The 27339-nt window shown below is 52.4% G+C and overlaps 1 protein-coding gene across 6 annotated transcripts in view; it reads right to left on the bottom strand.

Moving 5' to 3' along the window:
* Positions 1-27339, bottom strand: part of GPSM1 (G protein signaling modulator 1) — a 63690-nt gene that overhangs the window by 19697 nt on the left and 16654 nt on the right. Inside the window, exons 1-11 of one of the 6 annotated variants that reach the window (XM_009093356.4) lie at positions 26314-27017; positions 23369-23590; positions 22802-22937; positions 22316-22458; positions 21135-21258; positions 19642-19757; positions 18972-19127; positions 17274-17382; positions 14768-14894; positions 2998-3068; positions 783-953 (exon numbers count right to left, since the gene is read on the bottom strand). In XM_009093356.4, coding sequence (XP_009091604.1) covers positions 783-953; positions 2998-3068; positions 14768-14894; positions 17274-17382; positions 18972-19127; positions 19642-19757; positions 21135-21258; positions 22316-22458; positions 22802-22937; positions 23369-23589 — 1374 coding nt within the window. In that variant the 5' untranslated portion in view covers position 23590; positions 26314-27017. Of the gene's footprint in view, positions 1-782; positions 954-2997; positions 3069-5926; positions 6159-14767; positions 14895-15390; positions 15411-16658; positions 16679-17273; positions 17383-18971; positions 19128-19641; positions 19758-21134; positions 21259-22315; positions 22459-22801; positions 22938-23368; positions 23591-26313; positions 27018-27339 lie in introns of those variants that run through there. The other 5 variants (XM_018917613.3, XM_018917611.3, XM_018917614.3 and 2 more) reach the window with 5 other exon arrangements.

The following is a 27339-nucleotide window of genomic DNA, read 5'->3' as shown; positions in this document are numbered from 1 at the left end:
AGGGAAGGGCTCCAAGCCAGCAGAACTGTCAGGTTAAAACCAGCAAAAAGGCATCTGGGGAGCTCCCCAGGACATGGATCCTCAGCAGGGAGCTGAGCCCAGACTGATCAGGGCAGGAACCTGGAAATCACCAACACCAGGGCCAGCTCTTGAGGAAATGAGCTCCACCTGTGCTGCTCCCAAAGAAAAGCTCCTGGATGATGATTTCTACCATCTCTGATGAATTCTAAGAGACCTCTCTGCACACTGACCATCAGTGTGATCAGAACATGAGGCAGAACTTCTGCAGTCCCACATTTGGCAAAGGCAACAGCAAACCAGCACTTCTGGTTGTTTGCCAGAGACAAGGAAGGGCTCTGCTGTTTGAAGGCACCAATCCCACTCATGAGCCCCAGGAGCTGATCAATTCAAGCTCCACAAAGCACCCAAACTGCTGTGCTTTTCTGGAATTCAAGGCATCACATCCTGACAATCCTAAACTCCGATAAGCTCAGCTCCAGGCTCCTGTCCCTCAAGAGAAGATTTTAAATGTCACCACAGAGACACAGCTTGTGATGGAGACTGGTTCCAGTGCTCAGCTAAAAGGACAGTGATGCTGAGGCTCAAAATGACAAAAGGATTTGCCCACAGCTGCCCCCAGAGCCAACAAACAGAGCACAGCTACAGAACCTCCTTTCCAGCCAAAAGTCCCCCCTGCCACCCCCACACCCGGCTGGAAATGAGGTAAAAACAAAGATGAGGAGCTCTCAGATCAGCACTGGAGATTAAAATCATCTTCTTACCGACTGTGGCACCTGGACCCTGAGCTCCCCAGCATCCAGAGGGGATCCCTGGGCTTTCCTCTCCGAGCTGGCCTGGTGCTCCCGGTGCTTCCTCGTTCTGGCAGGTAACGACAGGAACTCCTTCCCTGAGATCTTCAGCTCTCCCACGTGGTGGCTGTCCCCATTCTGCTCCTTGGGAAAGCAACAAACAGTCACTGCAGCCATTGCCTGCCTCAGGGTTTGGTGGAGCTCTACCCACAGAGCAGGAGAGGCACAGGAGCACAGGTGGGCTGGTGCTCAGGGCTCCCACAGACACAGAAACACAGGATGGAAACACAAGATTAAAACACAGGATGGAAACACAGGATTGGAAACACAGGATTGACACCCCAGGTGTGGGGAAACACAGGTGACTCAGACCCCAAACAGGAATAATGAGAAGGAAGGAGAGATTCGTTGCCATGTTGATGGCACCAGCACAGCCAGGCCAGTGCCCAGATCTTAAAAAGCAGCCACAGGAATATAAATCAGAAGTGGAGAGTGCCTTGGTTGGAGCCCTCACAGTGCTCAGTGCATGACAACAGGAGAGATGACTCAATTTCTGCACGTGGGCACCTTCAGGGTGAACCCCAGAGTGTGAGAAAGAGATTTGAGTCTGGTACACAAAGGAATAAACAAGAGGCTGGGAGACAAAACCAGAGGAGATGAAATGAGTGAGACACACTGGAGGGAGCAGGGTGAGCAGGGAGCCGTGCTCCTGCAGGGTGCTGGAGCTCAGAACCAAGGTGGGTGTTCCTGTGCCCCAGCTCTGTGAGAGGCACTGGACAGGAGCTCCTGGCAGGGGGGTACCAGGGGGCTGTGCTGGCTTTGAAGGCCCTGGCAGAGAAGAAAGAGAAGACATTTCTGGCAGAGACAATGACCAGAGGATGCTGGAGAGGTCAGGGTTCACCCCATGGGTCACTCCTTACTCCTCCTCACTCCCACCACAGCACAAAGCACAGGAGCTCTCCCAGGGCTGGAACCCAGAGGGACAGAGCAGAGGAACTGCTCCAGAGCACTCTGAGGGAGAGGTGACCTCACACCCTGCCAAGGTCACTGCAGGGGAACAGGAGGGCTCCCCCTGACCCCACAGCTCCTGCTTGCTCCATCCTCCCACAGAAGCCCTGAAACCCCTGACCCTGCCTGAGCTACTGAGTGAAGCTCAGCTCCTACAGCAGAGAGCAGGAACAGCAGCATGAACAGCCAGCCAGAGCCCAGCACAGCCCCTGGCCAGCCCTCAGGGCTCTGCTGCTCTGATGGGGACAGTCAATGTCCCCTGACCCTGGCCCTGCTGTCCCTGCCATCCACACCCCGAGATGGAGTCACGTGGGTGAGAGCAGGAAAAGCCAAAACAGCCAAGGGGCACTGGGAGAATTGATCAAAATACATCAGGACATTTGGAATTTATTTTCCACAGAGAGGTAATTCAAGGAGAAGCTTTTGCCTGCCCTTCCCAGTGTTTGCTGGGATTTTTAGGTACCTAAATGGTTTCTCAAGCCTGAGGTTGTGTCCCATGGACCATCTACACCCACCTGCAGCTTGGGTGAGCTTTTCCTCCCTGTGACAGTTCTGGAAATGCTGTGCCTGGAAAGCACTGGGTGAATGGGGATGATTTGTGCCAGAAACATTCTAAAAAGGCAGCAAGGCTGCAGGCCTGGCCAGTCCCTCTGGAAGGGGCAGGCTGAGCCCTGGGCAGCAGCAGCAGGATCTTCTGAGAGGCTGAAATAGCTCAGAGCCTCCAGCTGCTGCAGGAGCAGCCCTGGGGACACAGAGGAAACTCTGATCTGCTCAGATCTGACAATCCCAGGAGCAAAGCAACCCCTGGAACAAACCCTCTGCCTCCTGCAGTGCTCCATCTCCTGTGTGTGCCCTCTGTGTCCCTCCACTGGGGTGACAGGCACTGGCAGCCACTCAGGGGCTAAGCTGCTCACAATGATCCTTCCAATCAAGGGCTGCTTCTTCAAAAAAAGCCCAGAAGTGACTTCCCAGCTTTGAGTGTTAAGTGCCTTTTTAGTAACAGAGCAGCTGTTCCTCTCCTCCAAGCTCTCTAGAAACCCTCTTTGGTTAATCCCATTGACTCCAGTGAGATCTGCTAATTGCATATTTCCCTGCAAATGAAGCCAGGCAACAACAAACCCATTGGAATCTGTGCACAGATTCCCACTGGCAATCTTTGAGGCCAGACATCTTTGCTTACCTTTTCAGAAGGGAACTTGAGGAGGTCTAAGCTGTCCATGCTGTTCCTCTGGAGCCTCTTTGGCCTGGCTCCTGCAAAACAACACTCTCACATCAGGGGGGTGTCACCAACACACAAATGTCACACAGAGAGAACCCAAACCATGGCAGATCTCTGCTCTGGTTAACTAAAAGTCAAAGGGGTGGGATGATGCAGCTGTGCTGGCCTTGAGAGTCAAATCTGGAGGTTTTTCTCTCATTGTTTTGGGTGTTTTTAAAGCACTGTCACAGGGCAGTGTGAGGCTTTGGCTATCGAGCTGCAGCCAGGTCACACCATGACCCAAATCTCAGACAAGGTCTCTGGAATTCAGGAATTACAAACCTCACCCTAAACCACAAAAGCCACGGGACTGACATTGAGAAAAATCAGAACAAAGAGACAATTTAATACATCTGTGGATTTTCTGCTTTATCATCATGTTTATAGCTGAAAGAATGTTTCTGGGACTCAATTTGAGCTTTTCTCTACAGTCACAGAGGCTGGAAAACTAAGTGAAGGAGCAAATGTGTTCTAACAATCATAGGCCCAGCCTCAAGGGGAACAAAATCTTGCCTTGAACCTGAAAGAGGAATCAAAACTTGGCAGGATTTATGATATTTATTTGAGATTTCATAAGATTTTGATGTTTGATTCCAACAACAACAGAGTGGGTGAAACACAGTTCACTCCTGGTTTCCAAACCTTCTTTACCTCCAGTCTCCCTTCAAGCTCCTTCAGCTGCTCCTGCCCTGCTGACAAACAGCCAGGATGTACCAAGTGGCCCTGGGATGCTTTCACCACACCTGGGAAAGCTTCTGCCCTGCCCTGATGGCTCCTGAAGGCTCAGCTGAGCTGATCCCCATGTGACATCCCATATCCCCACAAGGGCAGAGCCCAATACTCTGCACTCAGGGTCCTGTGACACCTTCCAGGCTCGAGGGGAAATCCTGGGAGGGATGATCCCTGTGCTGAGCCCTGAGAATGGAAACCACAGAGCTCTGGGTGCTTCCTGCAGCAGCCACCTCCCCAAACCCCACCATTCCTCAGCTCCCCCAGCCCAGCCCAGTGCCCCTCTGAGCTCAGGGGCCACAGAGCTGCTCACTGGGTAAACACAACAGAGAAAAGGCACAAAATTCACCAATCGAGGCTGGCTGAAAGCAGAGCATGGGGATCAAATGGAAAAAGGCTCCAGGGATTCCTCCACCAGCACACCCAGGGCTCCAGATGCCACCACAGCTGGATCCAAACTGAACCAACTCCAAGGACAGCCCTGCTTTGAGAAGCTCAGCTTCAAAGGCACCAGCTCAGACCAGCTGGGTCTTTTATTTGCAAATCACCCTTGGTTAGAGAAAAGCTAATTCCTGTTGCACATCTGGGGGAAAACCGAAATCAAAGATGTGCCCAACAACCACAGCAGTAACTCAAGAGTTGTAAGGCTACAAATAAGATCCCCTTGGATTCCAAGACTGCAGCTTTCCTACCCTGAGTTTGCTCCTTCTAGGGGAAATAAATAACAAATTTATTTATTATTTAAATAATAAATAAAGGGTCACAAACTCACATCACAGCTCGGCCAAAAGTGACCTGAAGTTGATGTCTGTGCCCCTCACCACCCTGAAGGGATTTGCTGCTTGCAGCCATAAAGATTCCAATCAGCAAAACATTTCTGCACATTTCTGCCTCTCTCCTCCAAAAAGCACACCAGCACCAGCTTTGTTTTAAGGTGATTCATTACCAGGCTTTGAGTTCAGGGGGACTGACATCAGGGCTGGAGGTGGAGAACAGACACTGAACACGCGTCATGAGGAGCAGTCAGTGTTCCCACCAAGCTCATCCCCTCCACACAAAGCCAGGGGCCCACCTGTCAGCAGCTCAGAACATTTGTGCTGGAAAAGGCCTCCAAGACCTCAAATCCAACCAATTCCCACCCTGTCACCCAGATCAGAGCACTGAGTGCCACGTCCAGTCACTCCTTGAACACCCCCGGGGGTGCTGACTGCCTGGGCAGCCCCTCTGATGCCCAACAACCCCATCCCTGGAGAACACTCCCTTTGCTCCACCACATTTCCACCACCCTCAGCAGGGAGGAGATGGCTGAAGGACCTTTGGGTGCTGCCAGTCCTGGCTGAAGGACCTTTGGCTGCTGCCACGTCGCTCAGGCAGGAGGGGACAGCAGTGCTGGGCTGCTCCCAGTTACACTCTCTGGACACTGCTACAGCTGCTCATGGCTTCCCTCAGAACAAGCTACAGCAACAAGGCGGATCTGGAGGAAAAGTCACCTCCAAGCACCTGATCAGAGGCACATCTGGGCTCCAGAGGCCAGCCCAGCCCTGGAAGTGAGCGTGCATCACAGCTCCCTTTAACAGCCACTTCCAGGAAAGCAAGAAAGCAGCAAAGTGTGCCCAGTTAGATAAACACACATCATTTCCAGCTGTCTAAAGAGTCATTAATTACACACCTCCATCCCCAGGTGCTTTTGTGTGTTCCCAGAGCACTGAACTGCTGGCCAGCAGCCATTAATCTCCGAGCAGAGAAAAGCTGCCTGCTGTTAATTGAATAGACCCAGGCAGCTGAGTCTACCCCAGCAGAACAACTCATCTTTTCCTCTTGCTCTGATGCTGGTGGCTGTCTGTGACTGTGTGGGGTTTGCACACACTCGACGTGAGAAAGGAAGAAGTTCAGAATTACAAAAAAACTTCACCCAACTCAGAAATCCCAGCCAGTGCTGGGGGCACTGTCCCCACTCACCACCACTAAAACAAGCAGCATTAAGAGGGTCCCTGTCACCCAGGTCTACAAGAAACTTTATCCACACCAGCAGCAAACCCCACCAGACTTGTGGGAGCTTCTCCCCTTCTCATCCCACACATCCTCATCCACCTTCCAGGAGAGCAGAGCTTTCCATACTCACAAGCATCCCACGGCAGGAGGAGTCCTGCTAACTTTCTGTCTCCATTCCCTCAGATGGCTCCAGATGTAACTTTCAGCCTCTCCCACCTTATTTTGCCCAGAAATACCTGCAGCACCACTTAAAGCTCAGCCAAAGCTGAGCTCTGCCTCCTTCTCCCCAGGGCTGCTCCACAGCAGCAGTGGGGATGTGAAGGATTGAGCAGCTCAAAACTCAGGTCTGCTCCTCTGGAATGTTTTTCCCCTCTCTCTCTCTCTCTCCAGAATTTATTGGCATATTTACCAAGCCTGCTGCAGAGAAATGGAAAACCTCAGGGGCCTTTCTAAATGCTCTCTCTGTCTTGGAGGTTTACTGAGGTCTCAAAGAGAGCAAGTTGAAACCTTCTTGTGAACATCAGCTGAGCAACGCTCCTGACTGGCTGCATTCATGCCCTGTTTTCCTGGAGCTCCTGGGATGTTGCTCTTTTCAGGGGTGTTGTTCCTTTTTTAAATATTTTTTTTCAAAATCTCTTCCTCCTCCCCATCTATGATCTCAACAGCACCACAAACCAAGGGAGATTTTTAAAAAAATTTTTAACTTTTTGCTTTTGCAATTTGGCTGCCGAGGCGAATTTAACGGTTCTGACATTCTTGTCTTTAATCTGCAGCCACAGAGAACACAAGGAAGGTTTATCAAGCATGGTGATGGGATCACCTCATGGAAAGGAGCACCAGGGCAAGCTGGGCAGACAAGGCTTTGTTCCTGCCTGGACAGGCTCCATCTCCCAGAGATTGCAGTGACAAGATGGAGCTGAACATGGGTAGAGATTGCAGTGACAAGATAGAGCTGAACATGGGTAGAGATTGCAGTGACAAGATAGAGCTGAACATGGGTAGAGATTGCAGTGACAAGATAGAGCTGAACATGGGTAGAGATTGCAGTGACAAGATAGAGCTGAACATGTGTAGCAGCGACTCAGGGAGCCCTGGCAGGAGCTCTCATCAGGCTGACATGTGCTTTGATAAGCCCCAGCTCTGCCCCCTCTCCTGCAGCTCCAGGAGCAGCAGAGCAGGGCCCCCCCACCCAGCCACAGCCCCAGTTCTGTATCTGCAGCTGGAACAGGCTGGATCCCTCGGGGGGGCTGTGCCAGAGCAGGCAGAATTCAACCTGACAGGGGACTCCAAGGAAAACCAGCAGGGAAAGGTTGAGGAGCCAGCATCAGCCCCTGCTGCCTGCAGCACTCCTGGGTGAGCAGCCCCACAGAACACGGGCTGGGCACCCCAAACACACAAATCCCACATCAGGACTTGCTGTATTCTCATGAAAAGGTCATTTCCCCCTGTACCTGCATTCTCTCAGCCCTGGACAGTGCCTCCCCCTGCTCTGTACAGACCCAAACCTTGATCCTGTCAGACAACTCTAAACATTGCTCAGGATAATTACATCAGAGCAGCCAAGCCAGTTGTTTGGGGTGGAATGCTGGTCTGGAAACCCTTCCCAGCCCCCAGGTGACAGTGGGGATAGGGTCCAGTGCTCCCAGAGCATCTCCAGTCATCCTCTGCTGACATCTCATCAGGGGAGCTCTGTCAGCCTCGTGCTCCTTTATTACAGCAAAGCTCTTACAGAGGCAAGGGGGAGGGGAAGAACAAGCACAGCAGCAGGAAAAGAAAGAAGGGAAAAAAAAAAAAAGCATCCTCCAGTAGGACAAGCATCTCATTTAAGGCTTTAATTAGTCTTCAAACACATAATGGGTTCTGGCACTATAAATCCACTTGACCTCTATTATTGTCAGCACTTGCCTGATAAATGGTGGCATTTGTTTTCCCAGTTGCTACTGGGGTAGAACAATACTTTCCTCTAAATAGAGAAAGCAAATAATATCAGTTATTTACAATGACTGGGCCATAAAATGCTGGTGCCAAGCTGCTGTGTGCCCATCCATGGAAGGGCCATCTGCTGCCCCTGCTCCTGCAGGCAGGGAAGGACCAGGGAATCCCAACAGCTCTGGGTCCTTCTGTGGCTGAGGATGCAGAGCCACAAGGACAGGATTGATCCCTGCTCTGCTGGGATCAGCTCTACCCTGAGCACAAGCAAATCTCAGCCTCCCAACAGGCCCTGAGCACAACAAAGCCCTGCTCCAGAACAAGAATCCTGCAGTTTTCTCCTCTGTGGCAAAACTGCTCCTTTCCAAAAGCTGCACACAATCTTGTGGCAGCACAGAGAAATTCCCTTTGCATCAAGATGCTTGCCTGGCTGATCTGGCAGAAGATGCTGTGTTTGTGTCACCCCAGCTCTGCATCTCCACAATCCAGTCTGACAGCTGAGCAATGGGCTGAAAAGAACAGAAATAACAGCAATAACAGCAGTGCTGCCCAGGCACACAGCACCCAGAGCCCTGGGGCATTTCCTGCCTGCACTCAGGGTGAGCAGCTGGCACAGAGGCTCCTTGGATGGGGAGAGGGAATGAGGAGATGCTCTGGATCACTGGCCAAAGAGCCCTGACAGTCACGTGGGAGAGATAAAACCTGGAAAAAGAATCCTCCTTGCAGGTAGGAATGGCACAAGGGAGCTTCTTTTTTCTTATTTGTTATTTATTTACTCCCCCAGCAGTCTTGGAACACAAGGGGATCTTATTTGTAGCCTTACAACTCTTGAGTAATTGCTGTGGTGTTGGGCACATCCTTATTTCAGTTTTCCCCTAGATGTGCAATAGGCATTAGCTTTTCTCTAACCAAGGTTGATTTGCAAATAAAATATTGGTAATTTGGGTCAAAGAATGAAATATTTAGGAGGGGTATTGGCAGAAAACACTGATCACCCAACCCTGAAACACTTGAGAAAGACAAGCCTGGAGGCTGTGGGAAGGTTGGGCATGTCAGGCTCAGCCTCCTGTAACCAAACCCCCCCAGGCAATCTCTGCTGCAGAGAGGAACACTTGTGGGGACACAGGGATCTCTGGGGAGATCAGCTGAGCTGGGTGGAGCAGGCTGGCAGGAGGCTCAGAACCCCAAGGCTCATTCAACAGAGGTGAGATGGACTTGGCAGCAGCACCTGGCTCGTTTCTGAGGGCAGGATTTTCCCTCCAGGATGCAGCAGAGTCTCATGACCTCCCACCATCCATTATCAGCTGGTGTTGAGCAAGCAGAGATCAAACCCAGGGTTTAGCTAAAAGTGACACACAATAATTAACAGGGGCAACATCTCCAGCAGCCAGACAAGCCCAAGGACACAAGTTTGTCCTCCAGACTGACTCAGGGAGGGCAGAGAAGGAGCAGCCACGTGTCAGCTTAGCAGCCACCAAACACCCACAGTAAAATCCTCTAAAAAAGAAGGGGGATGGACTGATCCCTCCTCCTGAGATCAGCCAGCAGCTCCCAGAACGTGCCCACGCTGGACTGGGCTCCTGAGCTCTGCCAGGGGTTTTTGCTAAGCCAAGGTTGGCTGTCCCAGGGCTTGTCCCTGCCAGGGAATGGTCCTGAGGTCACCCCAGGGATGACAGGGACTCTGCTGAGGCTCTGGCCTTGCCCTGCTCAGAGGAATGCCAAAGCACACCCTGGCCATCCATACAGGAAGGTTTAGGAGAGAAAAAGAAATTCTAGCTGGGCAAGAAAGAGAACTTCCTTCTTCTCTTTTCTTGCTCTGTGCTGAATGAAAGGTCCAGTGAGCAGAGGAATCTTGTTCCTAAGGGCAGTGCTGTGCTCTTGGCCAGAGCAGCATCACAGCCTGGGCATCTCCTAGCCAGCAGCTACCAAGGAAAACTGTCTGGGAAGGTGCACTCAGGAACCAGAGAGCACAGCAGAGCTGGGAGTGCTGCTGGAGTCTGGAACTGCAGCCAAAGGGAACTTCAGCCTTCCCAGAACCAGTGATTTCCAAGAAGATCTCCCTCCCCACAACAAGAGATTTAATCTTGATTGGATGGATGGCTTTGCCACAAGCCACGTTGTCCCTTCTCTGCCACAGGCTTCAAGAACTGGCCTGTTCCTCATCCTCTTTTCCAGCACTTGCCATCTCCCCTGGCATCAAGATAAAACAAATTTCAGTAGCACAACATCATCTTCTCCAGTCCTGGAGCATTTCCTCTGCTGTGAGCCAGGAACTCCTGCTGTATTATACACCAGTGCTGGGAAGGAGGCTCATGGACACAGCAGGATGAGAGAGGAACATTAAATACTCTTCCTGAGTATTTTAAAACTTCCTAAAGCCAGTACTGGGGCAGTCTGAAGTGAGTGCTAAATTACTGAGTTTAAAATCCAAATGACTCAGAGGTTCATCCCCCCCACCAGTGCTGCTGGAATGACTTCACAGCTGTAACAGCAGAGGATTTAGAAAAAACTCATTATAAAGAGGAGGCATCCTTGAGAATCCTGAATCTTCACTGCAGAACCCCCTGTGGAGGCAGCTCTCCTGCCCTGCTCCCTGAAGGGCCACACAGACAGGGCTCCTTCCTGCAGGCACATGGAATATCTGCCCCAGCTCTCCCTGGGAGCCCCTGCTGGAGCACAGCAAAGCCACCAGCCCACCAATCCTTCCTTCCCCTGGGCCAAAAGCCACCCTGCTCCTGCAGCACCTCATCCATCACCCCCTGCCTCAGCAGCACAGCATCAGGCTTTCCTTTTCACCAGGAAAAAAAAGGCTGAGCTGCAGCTCCTGGGAAAAATCAAATCCAGCTGAGGAGATTTAACATCAAGCACTTTCAATTGCTGCCCTTGCTCAGTGTGACTGGTGGGGACTGAGCAGGTTCCATGCTGGGGATGTGACCCCAACTCTGCCCCAGGGAAGGCAAATGCTTCCCAGACAGTGAAATCACAGCCTGAGGGAGCGGAGCTGGCCCACTGTCAGCAAGATGCTGCTCTCACACAGCCACAGCTCTCAGCTGACAGTTTTCTGCAGGAAGATTGAGCAAACTACAGGGAAGGAACATCCCTGTGGCTGGGCAGCATCCCAGCCCCAGGCACAGGCTGGCAGCATCACCTCCTCCCTGCTTGCATCAGCAGAGGGATGGTCAATCCTGCCTGGTTTATCAGCCCTAAACACTTTTTAGGTACTTCAAAGATATTTAAAGCGAGCAAACAAACAAAAACAAACAGGCTGGAAAACATAAAAGCAGATTTTTTTTCTATTCCAGTCTGATTGATCCAAGGGTTCAAAGATTCCTGTGAAGAGATGAGCTCAAACCTGCACTGAGGATGCAGAGCCCCACAGAGCTGAGCAGTGCTCAGGAAGGAGTGGGGTGCTGTGCCCACTGCAGAACACAGCCTGGAGCAGGGCTGCCTCACACAGGGATGAGCAATCCCAGCACGGAGCCCCTGGAACAGCAGACAAGCAGGAACAGCCTCGTGCCTGCCACTTCTCAGCAGGAGATCAGCAGAGAGAGGAGTCAGGCTCATTCTTTGACCCAAACTGCCAAGGCTTTACCTTTAAATAAACTTTACTCCAGCCTTGAGCAGGAAGGGTCAGCTCAGTGCTCCCAGTCCATGCTGGGGACAGGCAGCTCCTCACAGAGCAGATCTGCAGCTTCAGCTCATCTGCAAAAGGGCACCAGGGCTGTCTGTCTGCACCCAAGGACATCCCCCAGTGCTGATTGTCACCTTGGCTGCCTTCCCCCCTAAAAACAGGAAGGCTGATGCCCATTGCCTGTGGGGGGGGGAAACCAAAATCAAAATCAAAGCTGTGCCCAACACCCCAGCAATCACCAGAGCTGTGAGACCACCTCATACTCCAGCACTGCAGTGGGTTTGCTCCCAGGCAGGCTCAGGGCTGAGTCCTGCCCTGCCCTCAGAGCAAGCCCAGCAGGGCAGTGGTGTCTGAGCTCTGCAAACAGCACAGAAACCCTGCCAGCAGCCAGCTCTGGCAGCATCCCCATGCCAACGCCTCCTGAACACCTGCAGCCCTCCCCACCCACTGCCAGCTGCCAGCAGAGGTTGTTTCGTGTCTCCTGCCTCTGCTGCTGCCAGCAGGGATGGCTGAGGCTGAGGAGAGCAGAGGAGAAGCAGCCCAGAGCCATTTCTCACTGTGCAGAGGCACTGAGGGGGCCAGGGCTCCTGTCTGCCTCCAGCCCCTGGGGGATCCCTGTCCCTGTGCCCCCTCCCAGCTGGCAGGATCCCCCAGAGGATCAGGGCAGCATCCCCAGCCCTGATTGCCCACCCAGGCAGGACCAGGAAGGGTCAGCTCAGTGCTCCCAGTCCATGCTGGGGACAGGCAGCTCCTCACAGAGCAGATCTGCAGCTTCAGCTCATCTGCAAAAGGGCACCAGGGCTGTCTCTGTCTGCACCCCAGGACATCCCCCAGTGCTGATTCTCACCCTGCTTTCCTTCACCCCTAAAAACAACCCCCTGGAGCCACAGAAAATCCTTCATTCTCTCCAAAGGCAAAGCCTACCAGTACTCAACTCTCAGCCTGCAGTGTGTGAAAGAGAAGGAGATTTATTCAGGGCCACATTTTTGGTTGTTTGGAGAAGCAAACCCAGCCCCTGTTTATTTACTTGGTGTTCCAGCTCCTCTCCAGCTTCCTTCAGTTTGTTGCTTTAAGCTCTCTGTGTTTGCCTTTCTCAACAAGGTCGCTGCTTTCACAAGACTTCTGCAGCCACTTCCCCAGCCTCCAGCTTTGTCTTCTGACATCCAAATACTCTCAGAATATTAATTAAAATCATCAAGAGCTCAGCAAGGGGAGCCAGAACAGCAGAGAGAAACATCAGGCACTCCTTCCACCCCCAGAGCCCAGGGAAGGGCAGTGACCAAGAAGGAACCTGTCAAGGACACCACAGTGAAAACCTGGCCCAGCCTTTGGTAGGAAGCTTTATTGTACCTGCTTGGTGAAACTGATGTGTTTAATCACATTTGCCTAATCAGAGGGTTTTAGCATCCTTAGGAATATGCAGCCATTTTGTAACCTTAAGCAGGAAAAAGAATCTGAATGGAAAAAAAAAAAAAAAGGAAAGCTCTCCTCACCATGAGATTTGTTAACATCAAAAGGCATGGCTGGTTCAGGAGCCAACTCCAATCTCAACTCTCTCACCTGCTTCCTATCACAGAAACAGATGTTCCTCTGGCTGGAAATTGATGCTATTAATAATATAAATAATTATGCTCTTCTAATCATTTAATAGGTGCACAGGAGGGTACCAAAATTTCTGGCAGTCATAAAATACATCTCCCTCCCCTCAAGGGCTCAGGGACACATTGGTGGCCTCTCATCCTCCAGTGAAGTTTGGAATAAGAGAGCTGGAAAGGATAAAAGCTAAGGAGAAATCAAGGAGTCAGGCTCCTCTCCCCATCCCCCTGGGACAGTGCCAGCCCCCTCCCCACCTGCAGAGCTCAGCCAGGTGTGACCTCACACTCCCTCCCTGTATCCCCAGCCCACCAACACAGAGCTGATTTTACCTCCCCAGCAGAGTCCCAGGACCTGGAGAGGGGAAATCAGCTCTCAAGATCCTTCTCTCCCTGTACTGCAAATCCCAGTTGTTTGCTGCTGTTCCTCCCAAGAACACTTTGTCCTTCTCTCAACAAAGAGCCCCAGCCTTGGGAATGTGAGGGAAAGCACCATGGATTAACGGGGTCACTGCAACCTCCAGAGCTCTGCCTGCTGCTCCTCAGCCCCTTCCCATCCTCCAGGGATCCCACACACACAGACCTGCACGGCTCTGCCTCTGACAGAAACATCACTGCTGGCTCCAGATGTTAACACAGCACATCTGGATATCCAGAGGGCACTGAGCAGCCCGTGGGCCACATCCACACTGCCTGTGACCCAGACACAGCACCAGCACTGAGGCTCATTTCCTCTCCCCCTTTCACCTGCCAGAAGGAAGCCCCTGAGGAGATGCCAGGCCTGAGTTCTGCAGGGGTTACAAGAGGAGAGGAGGTGCACAGGGAGCCTGGGGGAGCTGCTGTGGCTCTCCAGCCTTTGAGGCAACAGCTCAGCTCCAGTGGGGCATGGCAGGATGTGCTGGCTCCCTCCCCAACCCTCCCCTTGCCAGGAGAAGCTCCAGCAGTGAGGTAGCAGGTTATCAATGTGAGATCAATACAGGGCACACACACACACACAGCCAGGCCCTCCTGCCCCTCCAGGGCACAATGCCTCAGCCCCAGCATCATCCCCTCCACGTCAGTGCTACCCACAGGGCAATGTGCCTGTGCCACAAGGTCATTTTTAATCAGTGACACCTCCTGGGATGCAGGGTGTGTGCATTAATAACTCTGCCCCAGCACGGAGCTGCCAGCTGGCAGTGCCAGGCACCCACCCACGGGCAGTGGGCAGTCTAGGACAGTCCTGGCAGCACTGTGCTGACCTGTCTGTGCCACCCTGCTCCCTGGCAGCACAGCCACAGTGACCCAGAGCCCAGGAAAGCCACTCTGCCTGCTGTGACCAAGTGTTGCCACATCTCGTTTCCACGTTCAGCACTGCTGCAGGTGTTCCAGGGGTGAGATGTCACCCAGTGTGTGCTGATGGGCCCAGCCTGCCTCCAGCCCCTGCCCTGGGCTTGTTACTGGGTGCTAATCAGAACAAGAGCAGCCAAAAATCCCTGCCAGTCACTCCTGAAAGCCTCAGGTATCAGTCAAATCAGAGAAAAGAGCCCCGCAGAGCTTTAAAAGACACAAAAGCTGGTTTGCTGCATGGCACGTGGAATTTCATTCCCAATGCAGATTAATTCCATTAACTCCTTCTGTACCCTTTTTTGGGGACCATTTCCTGCCTTTGCAGCTTGTGGAAAGCACAGAGCAAACATCCCTTTGTGGTGAAGGCACTCACTCCACAGCTTATTCTGCTCCAGCATTTCTATTTCCTGTCCACTTGCAAACGCCTTCCCCTCCCCACACCACCTAATTTCTGAGACTTCCCAACGCCACCAAAATGCCAGGAACTCACCTTGTGCCTCGTAGCCAGAGTAGGGATGAGCTGCAGCCAGGTCCTCTTCCCCAGGGCCCAAGCCCAGGGTTGCCCTGAGCTGGGCCATGTTCAGCTGGGCTGTCTGCTCCCCGCTCCTGTCCCCAATCTGCAGCAGGAAAACCAACAGAGCTCTGGTCAAAGGCATGGGCTGCTCCAAGCACACAGCCCCCAGCCCAGGGTTTGCCAGTGCCCAAATCAAACACAGATACACCTGAGGGGCCCCACAGCTCTCCAGAGCTATTCCCCAGGGATAATTTGGGAGAGGGTTGGTGCTCGCCGTGCTGCAGCTCATTGTAAGGCACTGAGAGGGCTCAGCTCGCCCACTGCCACAGGACTGAGCCTAAATGGGCTCATCTGGGCTGTCCTGTAGGCACACAGAGCTTGGCAGAGAGCCCTGGAACTCCCAGCCCCCTTCCTCGAGGATTTCCATAGTTACTGAGCACCAGACACCACGCTGCCATCAGCCACGTGGGCACACACCAGGGCCCTGGAAGCCCTTCTCTGCTGGCTCACAGCCATACAACTTCGAGTTGTTCCTAGTCATCCACCCACAAAATGCTCCAAAAATTCTTTCAAAAGTCCACATTTTCCCCAATTCCCACCTCTTGCTGGCCTGAGGCCAAGGAAGCTGATGTTACATGTTTTGGACAGAGATCTTAAAATGAGGAGCTGTGGGACACATCACTGGATCCTCCTCAAAGTTTAAGCCGAGCAGAGAATGGCTGTGCTGCACACCACAGAGGTCAGCCAGAAACAGCCTCTGATCTTCAGAGGAAGAGCAGCCTGTGTGACAGAGGAAGACCTTGGCTGTTCCCCTGGAGAGGCCAACTCCTGTTAAATGCCTGGCAACAGCTCTTTTGTGTCCCCTGCCATAGTCTGCAGCATGGAACAAACCCATAAATCCCCACTTTATTTATGACAAAGCCCCAAGCTCCAGTAAAGGGAGGCAGATCAAAGGGCTTATCACCAGGCATAAATCCCCCTGCCAATTACAGGAGATTTGCTGTTGACATCATCTCCAGAGAAATGACTATGTCCATGTTAGGTCCTACAGTCCTTGATGCTCATTTATTAAGTGCTTCCCTGACTTCCACTCATTTCAGATCATCTCCAAAGTCCCATTAACAACCAGGAACAGACAGGCAGGACAATGACCCCGGGCAGGACCTGCCCCACACACCACAGCAGAGCCCTGATTGCTGCCCCCAGCCTCCCAGGAGCTGCACTCTGAGATAACAAAAGTACTCCAGAGTAGTGGCAGCTCCCAGGGTTTTTAGGTAAATATCCTTTATTCCAGTGGGATTTTGTGAGGAACTTCTGATCAACCTGCAGCAGCTTCCAGTGTGGTTACCCTGAGCTGGTTTCACTTGAATTCAAATGCCACCATTAGATTTTTGTTGGGAAAAAGGTGATGGGAAGTGAGTTATGAACATCAGCATGAAAAGGTTGAATTCCACAAGGTTTCTCCTGGCCAAAATCCTGCTGCTTGTCAAAGGGACAGACTCTGCACTGCTCCATAGTTCATGATGGGGGGACTTCATCAGCCACCTGCCACGAGGAACCCACTGGTGACACAGCTGGAGCCACAGCCAAGCACCCTGCAATGACAACACTGGGACCCCCCACCCCCAAAGACCCAGGACCACCAGGGCTGACCCTCCCAGGGCCCCTGAGCTGATTTCTGGCTCTGAGTACTCAGCCCCAGGCTGAGCAGAGCTGGGAAAGTCCTAAAATGTACAGGGCCAAAGAACAGCATTTCTTCTGTGTGCCTGATAAGTATAATTAAATCTGTAATTAGGCTGCTGTGTCAGCCCTACTCGGAGATTTAGCCAACCTAAGAGACAGGCAGGAGAACACCCAGCACACTTACAGATGGTGATTTCAATTAGTGCTTCAAGAGGGCAATTTCTTCATCTGGGGAAGACTAAAGAGGCCACAGCAGATTTCCTCAACACACTGAAAAGAGCAAACAGTGGAATTCTGGCTTTCTGCACTTCTGAGCCACCAGGAAAGCTGCAGAGAGCTGGGCAAGGTGAAACCAGAGCAGCTGCACACACAGAGGGGTGGCAGTGGCACCGGGCTGGCTACAGGCTGTGTGCACCCAGGGACAGCATCCACTGCACAGGACACTGCAGCTCCAGCTCAGCTGGAATCTCCCTGGGCTCAGCAAAGTGGGATCATGCAGACTGGAGACTGCACAACACCTTGGCCAGGCAGTGGATGAGTCCCCAGGTCCTTTCTCACCCAGAACTTTGGTTTAGAGCAAAGCACAGCTCACACACTTGCTGCAATTAAGAGCAAGGCTGGGAACCTCCCATCAAGAGAGTGTTTTCCAGCCAAGCTCTGCAGCTCCTAAGAACTGAACCAGCACAGAGAGAAGGACTTTCCAGAGCAGGGAGAGCATCAATATAATCTATTGGTATAAAACAGTCTTGCTCTCACCAGGGGTCACAGGTCCCCTCTGGTTTGCACCAGCCTCTCTTACCTCTTGGGAGATTTCAAGGTGTTTCCTTGCAAAGTGCAAAGCCTGCTCGTGGCTCCCCAGGGACACGTAGGCATTTCCCAGGCTCCAGCAGGCTCTTCCTTCTCCCACCCTGCAGGACAGCAAACTGTCAAAGCACAGAAATGCTGGGCAAACCCAGCAGGGCCTTCTGGAGAGCACTGCCAGCCAGGCTCCCTGCTCTGCTTCCACCTCCACACAGGTGCTACATTGAAAATGAAGAGTGCTGGACAACTTCAACTCTTCTGATACTGGGGATGAACAACAGCCTGGCAGCAGGACTGCACCCACAGGGACAAACTGCAAGAACTGCAGCGAGGGCCAGCATGCTTTGGCTTCACTGGTGAGCCCCAGCCCGAGAGGAGAAGCCAGAGCTCCTGCCCAGCTTCCACCTCACACAACCAGGGCTCCTCTCAGAGCTGCACAGAGAGAATGCAACTGCCAGCTCTGCTTCATCAGCAGCCCAGAGCTGAACCAGCAGGGAGAGAACACTGCAGGCAGGCAGGCAGCAGCTCCAGCTGTGCCCCAGCACTGCATCGCCAGGGTGAGCACACAGCATCAAACTGCACCCAGCAGAGGACAGGCACAGATTTCCACGAGGTCTCCAGGGCACTGCTGCTGGTTTCCAGGAGCCAGGGAGAGCAGGGGAATGTGGAGCCTGCCCTGGGCAGCCCAGACCCCCAGCCTGGCTCGCTGGAGCTCCAGCAGCTGTTTGCAGGAGCAGGCAGAGCCTCCTGAGCTCTGCAAACGAGCAGATGTGGGGGGAGAAGGGATAAAAAAAGCACCTGGGGGCGCAGGGGGAGGTTCAGCATGACTGCAACTCCCTTTTCAGAGGTTTGGGCGGGTTGATCAGCATTTCACCGTTTTTCTTGTCACCCTGTTCAATACCTTCTGCTCACAGGGTGTGTTCCCAGAAATGCAGGAGCCCACAGGCCTGCACCCCCACAGCATGATTCACCCTTGGGTGGGATTGTGCCTGCCCTGAGCAGAGGCTGCCCGGGTGGTGGCACAGCTCTCCCATCCTGATGTCCCTGCTCCATCTAGTGGAGGACACCCAGGCTCCCAGGGAATTCAGCACCACGCTCAACGAGGCTGGCTGCAAAGTCACTGCAGCTGCAAGAGGGCTCAGGAGCAGAATATCCAGGGAAAAGGAACCAACAGCTCAAAAAAAAATTAAAATTTAAGTTAGAAAGCCAAGCCTTCTAAATACCGAGGAGCAAGACCTGCACACTCTCTATGAACATCATCTGTACATGGAGGTTTCCAGCATCATTCCAGAGCAACAGGGCAAAGTGGCACATCTTGTGTGCCCTAAACACACAGCTTCTAAGGGAAATACAACTTTTGGGAACATAAGGGAGCTCTCTAGAGGCCCTCCTGGGACAACACAGCAGCAGCACTGGCAAGGCACTGAGCACGATGCATCTTCCTGAAGCACCTCTCGTTAGAAATGTCACTCAGCCCACACAGACCCTGCACTGAGGGCACAATCTCCAGGTCTGAGTGACACGAGAAAGGTGAGTCAGGTCAAGTTTTTGACAGATGATTGGACCAAGGACTGGCTGCCCAGAGATTTCTAATGCCTTCCATGCACACACATCACTGGTGCTTAACCCCAGCAAGAGAGAACAGAGGTCAGAGAAGGGGCAGGGCTCTCCACCCTCACCTGAGGCACTCCCTTACCTGTCCCCCAGCTCCTGTGCTATCACCAGGTGCCTCAGGTGGTACTCAATGGCTTTCTCATAGTCTTGAAGCAATGTGCACGTGTTCCCCAGGCTGTAGCAAGCCTGGGCTTCTACTGCTTGGTCCTTGAGCTGTCTGGAGAGCTGGAGCGTTTTCCTGCAGGGAACAGGGAAATCATCCCTTGGAGCAACACCCTGCATCACCACCACAGCAGCCCTGCCACCCCAGGTCCCTTGTCACAGCTGTCACAGGTGCTGAGGGCTGGCTGTGACAGCTCAGGATGCCCAGGAAGGAGCAGCCCCTGGAGCTGAGGGCTGGCTGTGACAGCTCAGGATTTAGGGGAGCAGCCCCTGGAGCTGAGGGCTGGCTGTGACAGCTCAGGATCCCCAGGAAGGAGCAGCCCCTGGAGCTGAGGGCTGGCTGTGACAGCTCAGGATGCCCAGGAAGGAGCAGCCCCTGGAGCTGAGGGCTGGCTGTGACAGCTCAGGATGCCCAGGAAGGAGCAGCCCCTGGAGCTGAGGGCTGGCTGTGACAGCTCAGGATGCCCAGGAGCAGCCCCTGGAGTTGAGGGCTGGCTGTGACTGCTCAGGATGCCCAGGAAGGAGCAGCCCCTGGAGCTGAGGGCTGGCTGTGACTGCTCAGGATGCCCAGGAGCAGCCCCTGCACTCACCTGTAGTAGTCAGCAGAGATGTCAAACCTGCCCAGGAAGATGTGGGCGTTGCCCAGGTTGCTGTAGGCGCGGCGCTCGGCGGCCTTGTCCCCAAACTCCTTGGCGATGGCCAGGCGCTGCAGCAGACACAGCACAGCAGACACAGCCCTGTCAGCACTGACTGACCCCTCTGGCACACGGCAGCTGCTCTTGGGTGCTATTTGTGAGGTCCCCAGGATGGAGGAGGAATTGAGAATCTGACTCAGAGTCAGATGGTGATTGGCCATTAAAACAATTCAGGTGAAACCAATCAAACATGCACCTGTTGGTAAACAAGCTCCAACCACACTCCAAAGCAGCCAAATACAGGAGAAGCCAATCAGTAATTATTATTTACATTTTTCTCTGAGGCTTCTCAACTTCCCTGGAGAAGAAATCCTGGCAAAGGGATTTTTCAGAAAATATGACAGAGACAATCTGCCCTGGGGATCAGCTCCCACCCAGCCAGGTGCTGAACCTGCCTGGCAGGGGTGGCTGCAGCAGGAAAGGCTCTTGGAAAAACAGGAGTGATGCTGCACCCCAGTGTTACAGCTATATTTGCTGAAAAATCTTTTCACCCAGGATTTTGCTCCTGGGAAGCTGAGACGCTTCAGAGAAAAAGGAAAACAAATTCTTATTTCATTTGCTTCTCTTCTGTTTTGCTCATGTAGAGTGTGTTTGGAGATTGTTTCATTGGTTTTTGGTGGGAGTGTTTTCACTCACTGGCCAATTACAGCCAAGCTGTGTCGAGGCCCTGGAAAGAGTCACAAGTTTTCATCAGTATCTTTTTAACCTTCTGTAAATACCTTTTTTCTGTACTCTTTAGTATATTTTAGTATAGTATTTTTAATATATTATAGTATCATAAAATAATAAATTAGCCTTCTAAGAACATGGAGTCAAATTCATCATTCCTTCCTGCCACGAGGCACCCAGCAAATACAACACTCCAGTGCTGTCCCCCCAGCATTTAAAAACCAGAGGAGCAGTGAATCTCCACCTTCCACTGCCAGGGACCTGATACACACTCTGCAACAGAAGCTAAATTGCATTTGAATTGGGGCAGGGACTTTGTCACCTCACCTCCCTGTAAAGCTTTGCAGAAAGTTATTATGTTCTACAAGCAGCATTTATTCTTGATCAACAGCTCTTTCAGCAGCTTAATTAAATTCATAGCTTGCATTTATTAAAATCTAGACTGAGACAAATTAAGAGCAGAAAAAAACCTCCTAGCTAGACCCAGCTGCAATTTGCCCTTGGATACCTCCTTTGGTTTCCAAGCCAACAGCACCCTTCCCTCATGCTGATGGGACTGGAGTAAGATTTGCTCAGAGTGAGTTGCTACAACAGGGCAGAGCCTGGGGCTCCCACAGGAGGAGGAAAACAGCTGGGGGAAACATCTCCCTGTGCTTGCTGGGCTGGGGTGAGAAGGAAAGCTGCTGCCAGCCCCAGGAAGGAGCAGAGGTGTCTCCTACCTCCTTGTGGAAGGCAATGGCCTCACTGAAGTTGCCCAGGAGGTACTGGGTGTTGCCAAGGTTGCCATAAGCACGGCCCTGTGCAGCTCTGTCCCCCAGCTCCTTCACCAGGGACAGGTTCCTCCTGAAAGAAAGCAGGCAGAGCATCCATCAGGCACAGCCCTGCAGGGGACTTGCACAGAAAGGAAGGAGAGGCAGCCCTGGAGAAGGCATTTCCCCCCCAAGCACAGGTGACAGGCTGGTGACCTGTGCTGGCAGCTCAGGCCAAGCCAGGGATGCAGGTCCTGCTGTCTGTCCCCTCAGGCAGTGGGTGGCTCTGTGCAGAATCACACCTGTGCTCACACACCTGCTCTCACCCATCCCATTCAAGCAGAAATGGCCTCACTGCAGCACCAGGGCCACAGGAAGATTTCCTGCTGCAGGGAGAGAGGCCAGATCCACAGTGCCATGCCAGGGCTCTGCTCTGGGAGCCTCCTGGCATTTCTTTATCTTGTTTTTAGCCTTTACACAGCACAGAGAGAATGGTGAAGCACTCACCACTGGCACAAATTCACCCTTGGCTATGCTACATGCACTACTCCTTGGAGAAAGTGCCTATGAACAGCTCACCACCCTACCACATCCTCAGATATCAGGGAAGGGATAAAAGATCTTCTCAGTCTCCTCACTTAAAAAGCCCATTTAAAAAACTGCATCACAAAAGCAGAACTCTGAAGCACAAGGAGAAAAACACAAGCCCCAAATTCTGGTGCTGACCTTCCTGTGTGGCACATGACTGATCTCTGAAATGATTTGGGAAAAGAAAGGACTTCAAAGTGCCTCCTCCCCTGGGTGAGGGGGATGGAGACACCCAGGGATCCATCCTCAGAGAGGCCAGCAGAGAGCAGCAGGGGCCACAGGAGCTGGGAGCTCAGCTTCCCAACCCAGCTCTGGCCAGCAGCAGACTGCTCCACTTCATTGCATGGTCACAATTCAACCCACAGAGAGTTTCACAAAGCCAATGCCAGCACGAATTTCAGCTCAGATTTTATAAAAGACCTTTCCTCACCTTCCTTGAGATTAATTTGCCAACACAGCTTGGCATCTCAGGGAAATATTCCTGATCAATTACAACCTGCAAATGCTCAGCCAGTGGCCCTGTTCCCTGCAGGAGAAGGGGCTGGCCAAGCTTGGATACTCACTCATAATATTCTGAAGCTTTCTGTAGTGTGTCCTTGACTTCCTGAGGCAGGTAGCCCGGGTCCTGGGCTGTGTTCCAGGATAAATGCTTTCCCTTTGCATGGTAAACATTCCCTATATTATAGAGAGCTCTGGCCTCACCTACCTAAAGGGAAGAAAAACAGCAAACAGCAAAGTGTCACACTTCACATCCCAGCATGGACCTCTCCACTGCTGGGCAGAGATGGCCAAACCATAAACCCACACTGTCCTTCCCCACCTTTCAGACCCATGAGCCCACACTGTCCTTCCCCATCTCTCAGACCCATGAGCCCACACTGTCCTCCCCCATCTTCATCCTCACAGCAGCAGGAGATGTGAGATGGCAGCCAGAAGGGAGAGCTTCCCCCTGCAGCTCCTCCCAAAGCCCACCTTCCCCAGATCCCATTTATTGACCTGCAGACAGGTTCTTTTTGAAGGCAGGAAATATTTCCTGCTGGAACCATTACCTTGTCCCCCTGCTCCCGAGAAATGTCCAGGTGTCTCTGGCAGCAAACCACAGCTTCATCAAACTGCCCCAAGATTTTCAGGGTATTCCCAAGGTTGCCACTTGCCTTGGCTTCTCCAATTCGGTCCCCAATGGTTCTAAAGATGAAGATGTTAAAGAGCTCAGAGACTTTAATTCACAAAATAAAAAAAATAACTGCTGGAGACAGATTTAAGCTGCAGCTGAGAACAGACATCTGGCTGGAGAGTTTCCCACAATTCTGAAGGAAGATCCTTGTTCCCAATTTGCTGTTTCAGAACTGCTCTAAGGACTGCAGGTCATTGCAGAGAGTGCTGGGGACAGAAGTGGACCCTGCTCTTGCTCCAGAAACCCTCCCCACATCCACATCCCTTTCTCCACCTCCCTGCTCTGAAGGCAGCTGTCCCACCCTTGGTGAGTCCCAGGTTCTCCACAGGACAATCCCCCTCAGGACCAGTTCTGGATGTGTATTTCTGGGTCCAGGCCCCACAGAACCTGCCCTCAGTCTGGGCTGTGCCTGATGAGGATGAAGCAGTGCTGACACACTCACCTGGCCAGGGTGAGGTCGTGCTTGTGGTACAGCAAGGCCTTGGAATACTCCTTCAGGTAGAAATAGGCATTGCCCAGCTGGCTGTAGATGGCACTGAGAGTCTTCAGGTCCTCTGTCCCCACCTGCACTGCTGCTTCAAAGAAGGCTGCCCCAGCTTTGAAGTCCCCAGCCTTGCACAAGCGCTCTCCTTCCAGGGCCAGCTCCAGGCAGGATGCCTCCATCCTGCCAAAACCAAGGGAATTCTTTCTAGAGGAGTGTGGCTGCAGTGCTCCCACTCTGCCCTGCAGTGCTTACAGAGTTTGTTCATTGCACACCTTTAATTTTTCCCCTGGACTCAAGACAGGAGCATCCAGACTCCACCTGCAAGGGGAAGTGTCCCTGCCCATGGCAGGGTTTGGGATGAGAGGCTCTTTAAGGTCCTTTTCAACCCAAACCATTCTGAGATTCTCTGATTTACAGACCACATCTGCAAGCAGCCAAAGGCAGCCCCTGGGCTCCCAGCAGGAATCTGGACAAGAAGCTCAGGGCTCCAAGGCATGGAATCATCAGGCACTGACAGCTGCTCTCCCTCCAGGTGCTGCAGAAGCAACATATCCAGGAATTATACCTGCTCCATTTTCCCTGGGGTACCAGAGAGGGAAGCCAAATGGTAACAGGTTTTTCCTGGATACCACAGAAAAGCCTGGGCTCTGCAGATTTTCTTGGCTGAGCAGCTCCCAGCTCAGTGTCTGCTTTCCATTAACTCTGCTGCTGTCAGGTTTTCCACAGGCACTCAGCACACTGGCTCCAGGGCAGCTTTCCTCCCCTGCATTTTCTGACACCTTTGGCACTGGCACACTCCATGCTGTCACAGAGAGCACTGTGAGCAGTGACACTGCTTCTAGAGAGAGAAAACACTCCCCTCTGAGTGCCCCAAGCCCTCCCTAAGTCACAGCTGTCCCTGTTAGACCATGCCTACCCCAAGCTTTCCCTGGAAATGTCCTGCCTGCTGCAAAGCCAGCCCCTTCCCAAGGGGGATGGACACACCATCTTCCTGCTCCTCTATCCTGATGCTTCTCTTTGCTCTTTTCCCGCTCAATTTATTTTTAAAAGTCAAAACCATCTAGGTCAAAGGTGGACATCTGCTGAGAAAAATACAGAGCTCCCTTGTCCAGAGGCAGAACAGCAAGGGTCTGTCAGAAGATAATGGATGCCCACAGGTGGTTTCAGAAGATAATGAATGCCCACAGGTGGTTTCTAGTCTGTTCTGAGCCCTTGGAGAAGTTTGTGGTAGCCAGCCCAAGAGCACAACTTGCCCAGCTGACTCCTCCTGCAGCAGTTTCCTGCTGAGCCCTGGGAGATGCTTCCCCAGAGCCACCCAGGAGCCCCAGCCCAGCCCAGCCCAGCAAGCAGGGGCTCTGCAGAGCAAGGACAGCCTGCCCTGCACACAGCAGCTCCAGGCCTTGCTGCCCCATCTCCTGCCACCCCACAGCAGCTCTGCCTCCCCTTCCACCACGGGGCACAGGGAGGTGCAGGCAGGACACACCAACCCTGCCGTGTTCTCCTACAAACAGGCAGCACAGCGCTTCCTCAGCTGCCAGGAAGCAAAGCCAGCCCCTCCAGGAGCAGCTCAGGAAGTGCCTGAAATGCCAACCCATTTCCCTGGCATCTCCCTGCTCCCTGCAGCTCCAAACACACAACACCTGGCATCTTCCAAAGCAGGACAACCACAAGGACTGGCCAAAGAAAAGAAAAATAGCACAAGACTTGGTTTGAAACTCTCCCTCCAAACACACCCGTGACCTCTTCTGGCTCGCTGTTCATCTGTCCCCAAAGCCACAAGAGGGAGAAGGGGGTTGTGAAGCAGCTCCTGTGAAATCCCATCTCCAACTCCCACACAAACATTTCATTCCAAAGCAAAGCCCACATTTGAGTGGCTATTTTATTTTATTTACACAAGAAAGCTGCTTGTGCTGCATTTGTCCCTGCCTCAGCTTCTGTTCACTAGCAGGAATAAAAATATTAGGATTAAAAACATTTAACTTCTCTCTGCTGATCCTCTTACTAGACCACACAAAAATTAGTAAAAATGAGTTTCTACCCAGGGATCCCACCAAAATTTCATCAGTCCCAAGGCACATCCATGGTTTGTAGATCCTGCATCATCCTCAGGTATTGACAAGTCTCTGCTGATACACCCCAAACAAAAGGAGCTTTGGGACTGAAGGCAGACAAGAAACAGCTTGTACTCAAACCAGCAGGATTAACTTCAGGCAGCTTAGTGGGGGTGAATCTTGAGAGGACCTGAAATGCAGGAATGAGCCACCACCACTGGAGTTAATGTTGGATTCCAGCTAGAAAGTGGCAGAGACAGAAGCAAACTAACTTGAACTTGAATTTCAACCCAACTTGAGCTTGAATTTCAACCCAAACAGAACTCTTTCCAATATCCAGGTTGTCTGTGAGAAATTGAGTTCACCAGCTGTAAACAGTCCAAAAAACTGGGGTGGAGACCAATTTCCCAAATCCATGGCATTGCTGTACAGCTTGTGTGGAATTTTTGGGGTGATTTTAAGAGCTTGAACTGAAGGTTCCCATTCCCACAGCAACAAAACCCTGGTATACATTGCAGGGGTGGGACCAAAGTAAATTTTGTGCCCCAGAGCCCACTTTGGGACACTCTCACACTCTGGGGGTGCTGTCCTGGTGTTCCCATAGTGACTGTCCTGGCACAAGGCAGTGACATGACCTTCCAGTGCACACAGCCCTTAATTAAAATCTGTTTGTCCTTGAACAGGCTGCTCTGCAGAGTATCTGACTTATCTAATTAACATCACTGCTCAGCCTGGGACCTGAGCAAACAAGGGGAAGGCACAGGAGGCTTTTCCCTGCCTCCTGCTCTGCCAAGCCTTCACTGCCTTGGACAACAAACAAGGATTGCAATTGATAACAGGAACACAACCCACCTGTAAAACCCACCTGCCCTCCTGAGCTGCTTTTGGGAAGCACCTCTGCTTCAGTTCAATCACTTCAGGCTCAAAAGCACACAGGAAAACAATGCCAAGGGCAGAGGAATCAACTACAGGTCAAGGAACAAAGTGGAGCACACTAAAATTCCTCCTTAAAAAGCTTCCAAAGCCCACAGCTCAACCAGCCATAAAACACAGCTGAAAGGACAGCCCTGAGCAGGCAGTGAAGGGAAAAGAGTCAATGACAGCAAGGTGCAAGCCCTGCCCTACCTCTGCTGCTCTCTGCATTCTCTGAACATGCACCCTGAGCCCCAAAGGCACTGGCAGGAGGAAGCAGTGGGGCTGAGCCACACACAAATGCAGGGTGGCCAGGGGAATGAGAGGGTGGCACGATGCTGGCAGATGCTTGGTCCCCATCAGTGTGACACCTGCCAGCCTCCAGCCCAGCGAGGGATGGCACTGCTCACACTCATTTCCTCCTCCCACTGTGCAGTGACAGGCAGGAGGAAACCTCTGCCCAATCCAACATGGGCAGGGCCTCCCTCCCTCCCTCCTCCTTAAGTCTTTCTTTAAAGGATAACTGATGTGAAGGCAGAAGGAGCTGAGGAAAACGGGAGGAGCAGCCTTGAACAAGAATTCCCAGGGTCAACCATCACTGTCAGGCAGCAGCTAATGAGGAGCTGGAGCACAGATTGCCTTTTGCCTGCTGCAAGCTTGTTCAAAGAACTCCACAGCAAAAATGTGCCTCTGGAAAAGGGAAAATACAAAGAGTCTCACATATCAAATGTTTTCAGCAATTTGGAGAAGGCAGAGACAGTCCCAGGAGTGCTGGGGAAGCCAAGGACACTGTGAGGAATAAAGGGAACAGCACAAGGTGCCACCAGTGCCATTGTCAGTGATCACCATGACTGCTGTCAAACACCAGCATTAGGATATTATAGCTGGGTGATGACAGAGGTCCCCAGAGTGGGAACACCACACACCCAGACCTCCCAACACCCTGCTCAGGGCTGCCTTGCTCAC

Source organism: Serinus canaria, chromosome 17 (genome assembly GCF_022539315.1).
Source record: "Serinus canaria isolate serCan28SL12 chromosome 17, serCan2020, whole genome shotgun sequence".
In the NCBI taxonomy this organism is placed as follows: domain Eukaryota; kingdom Metazoa; phylum Chordata; class Aves; order Passeriformes; family Fringillidae; genus Serinus; species Serinus canaria.
Note: the sequence above shows the minus strand (reverse complement) of the source record. Positions and strands in the feature narration are given on the sequence as shown.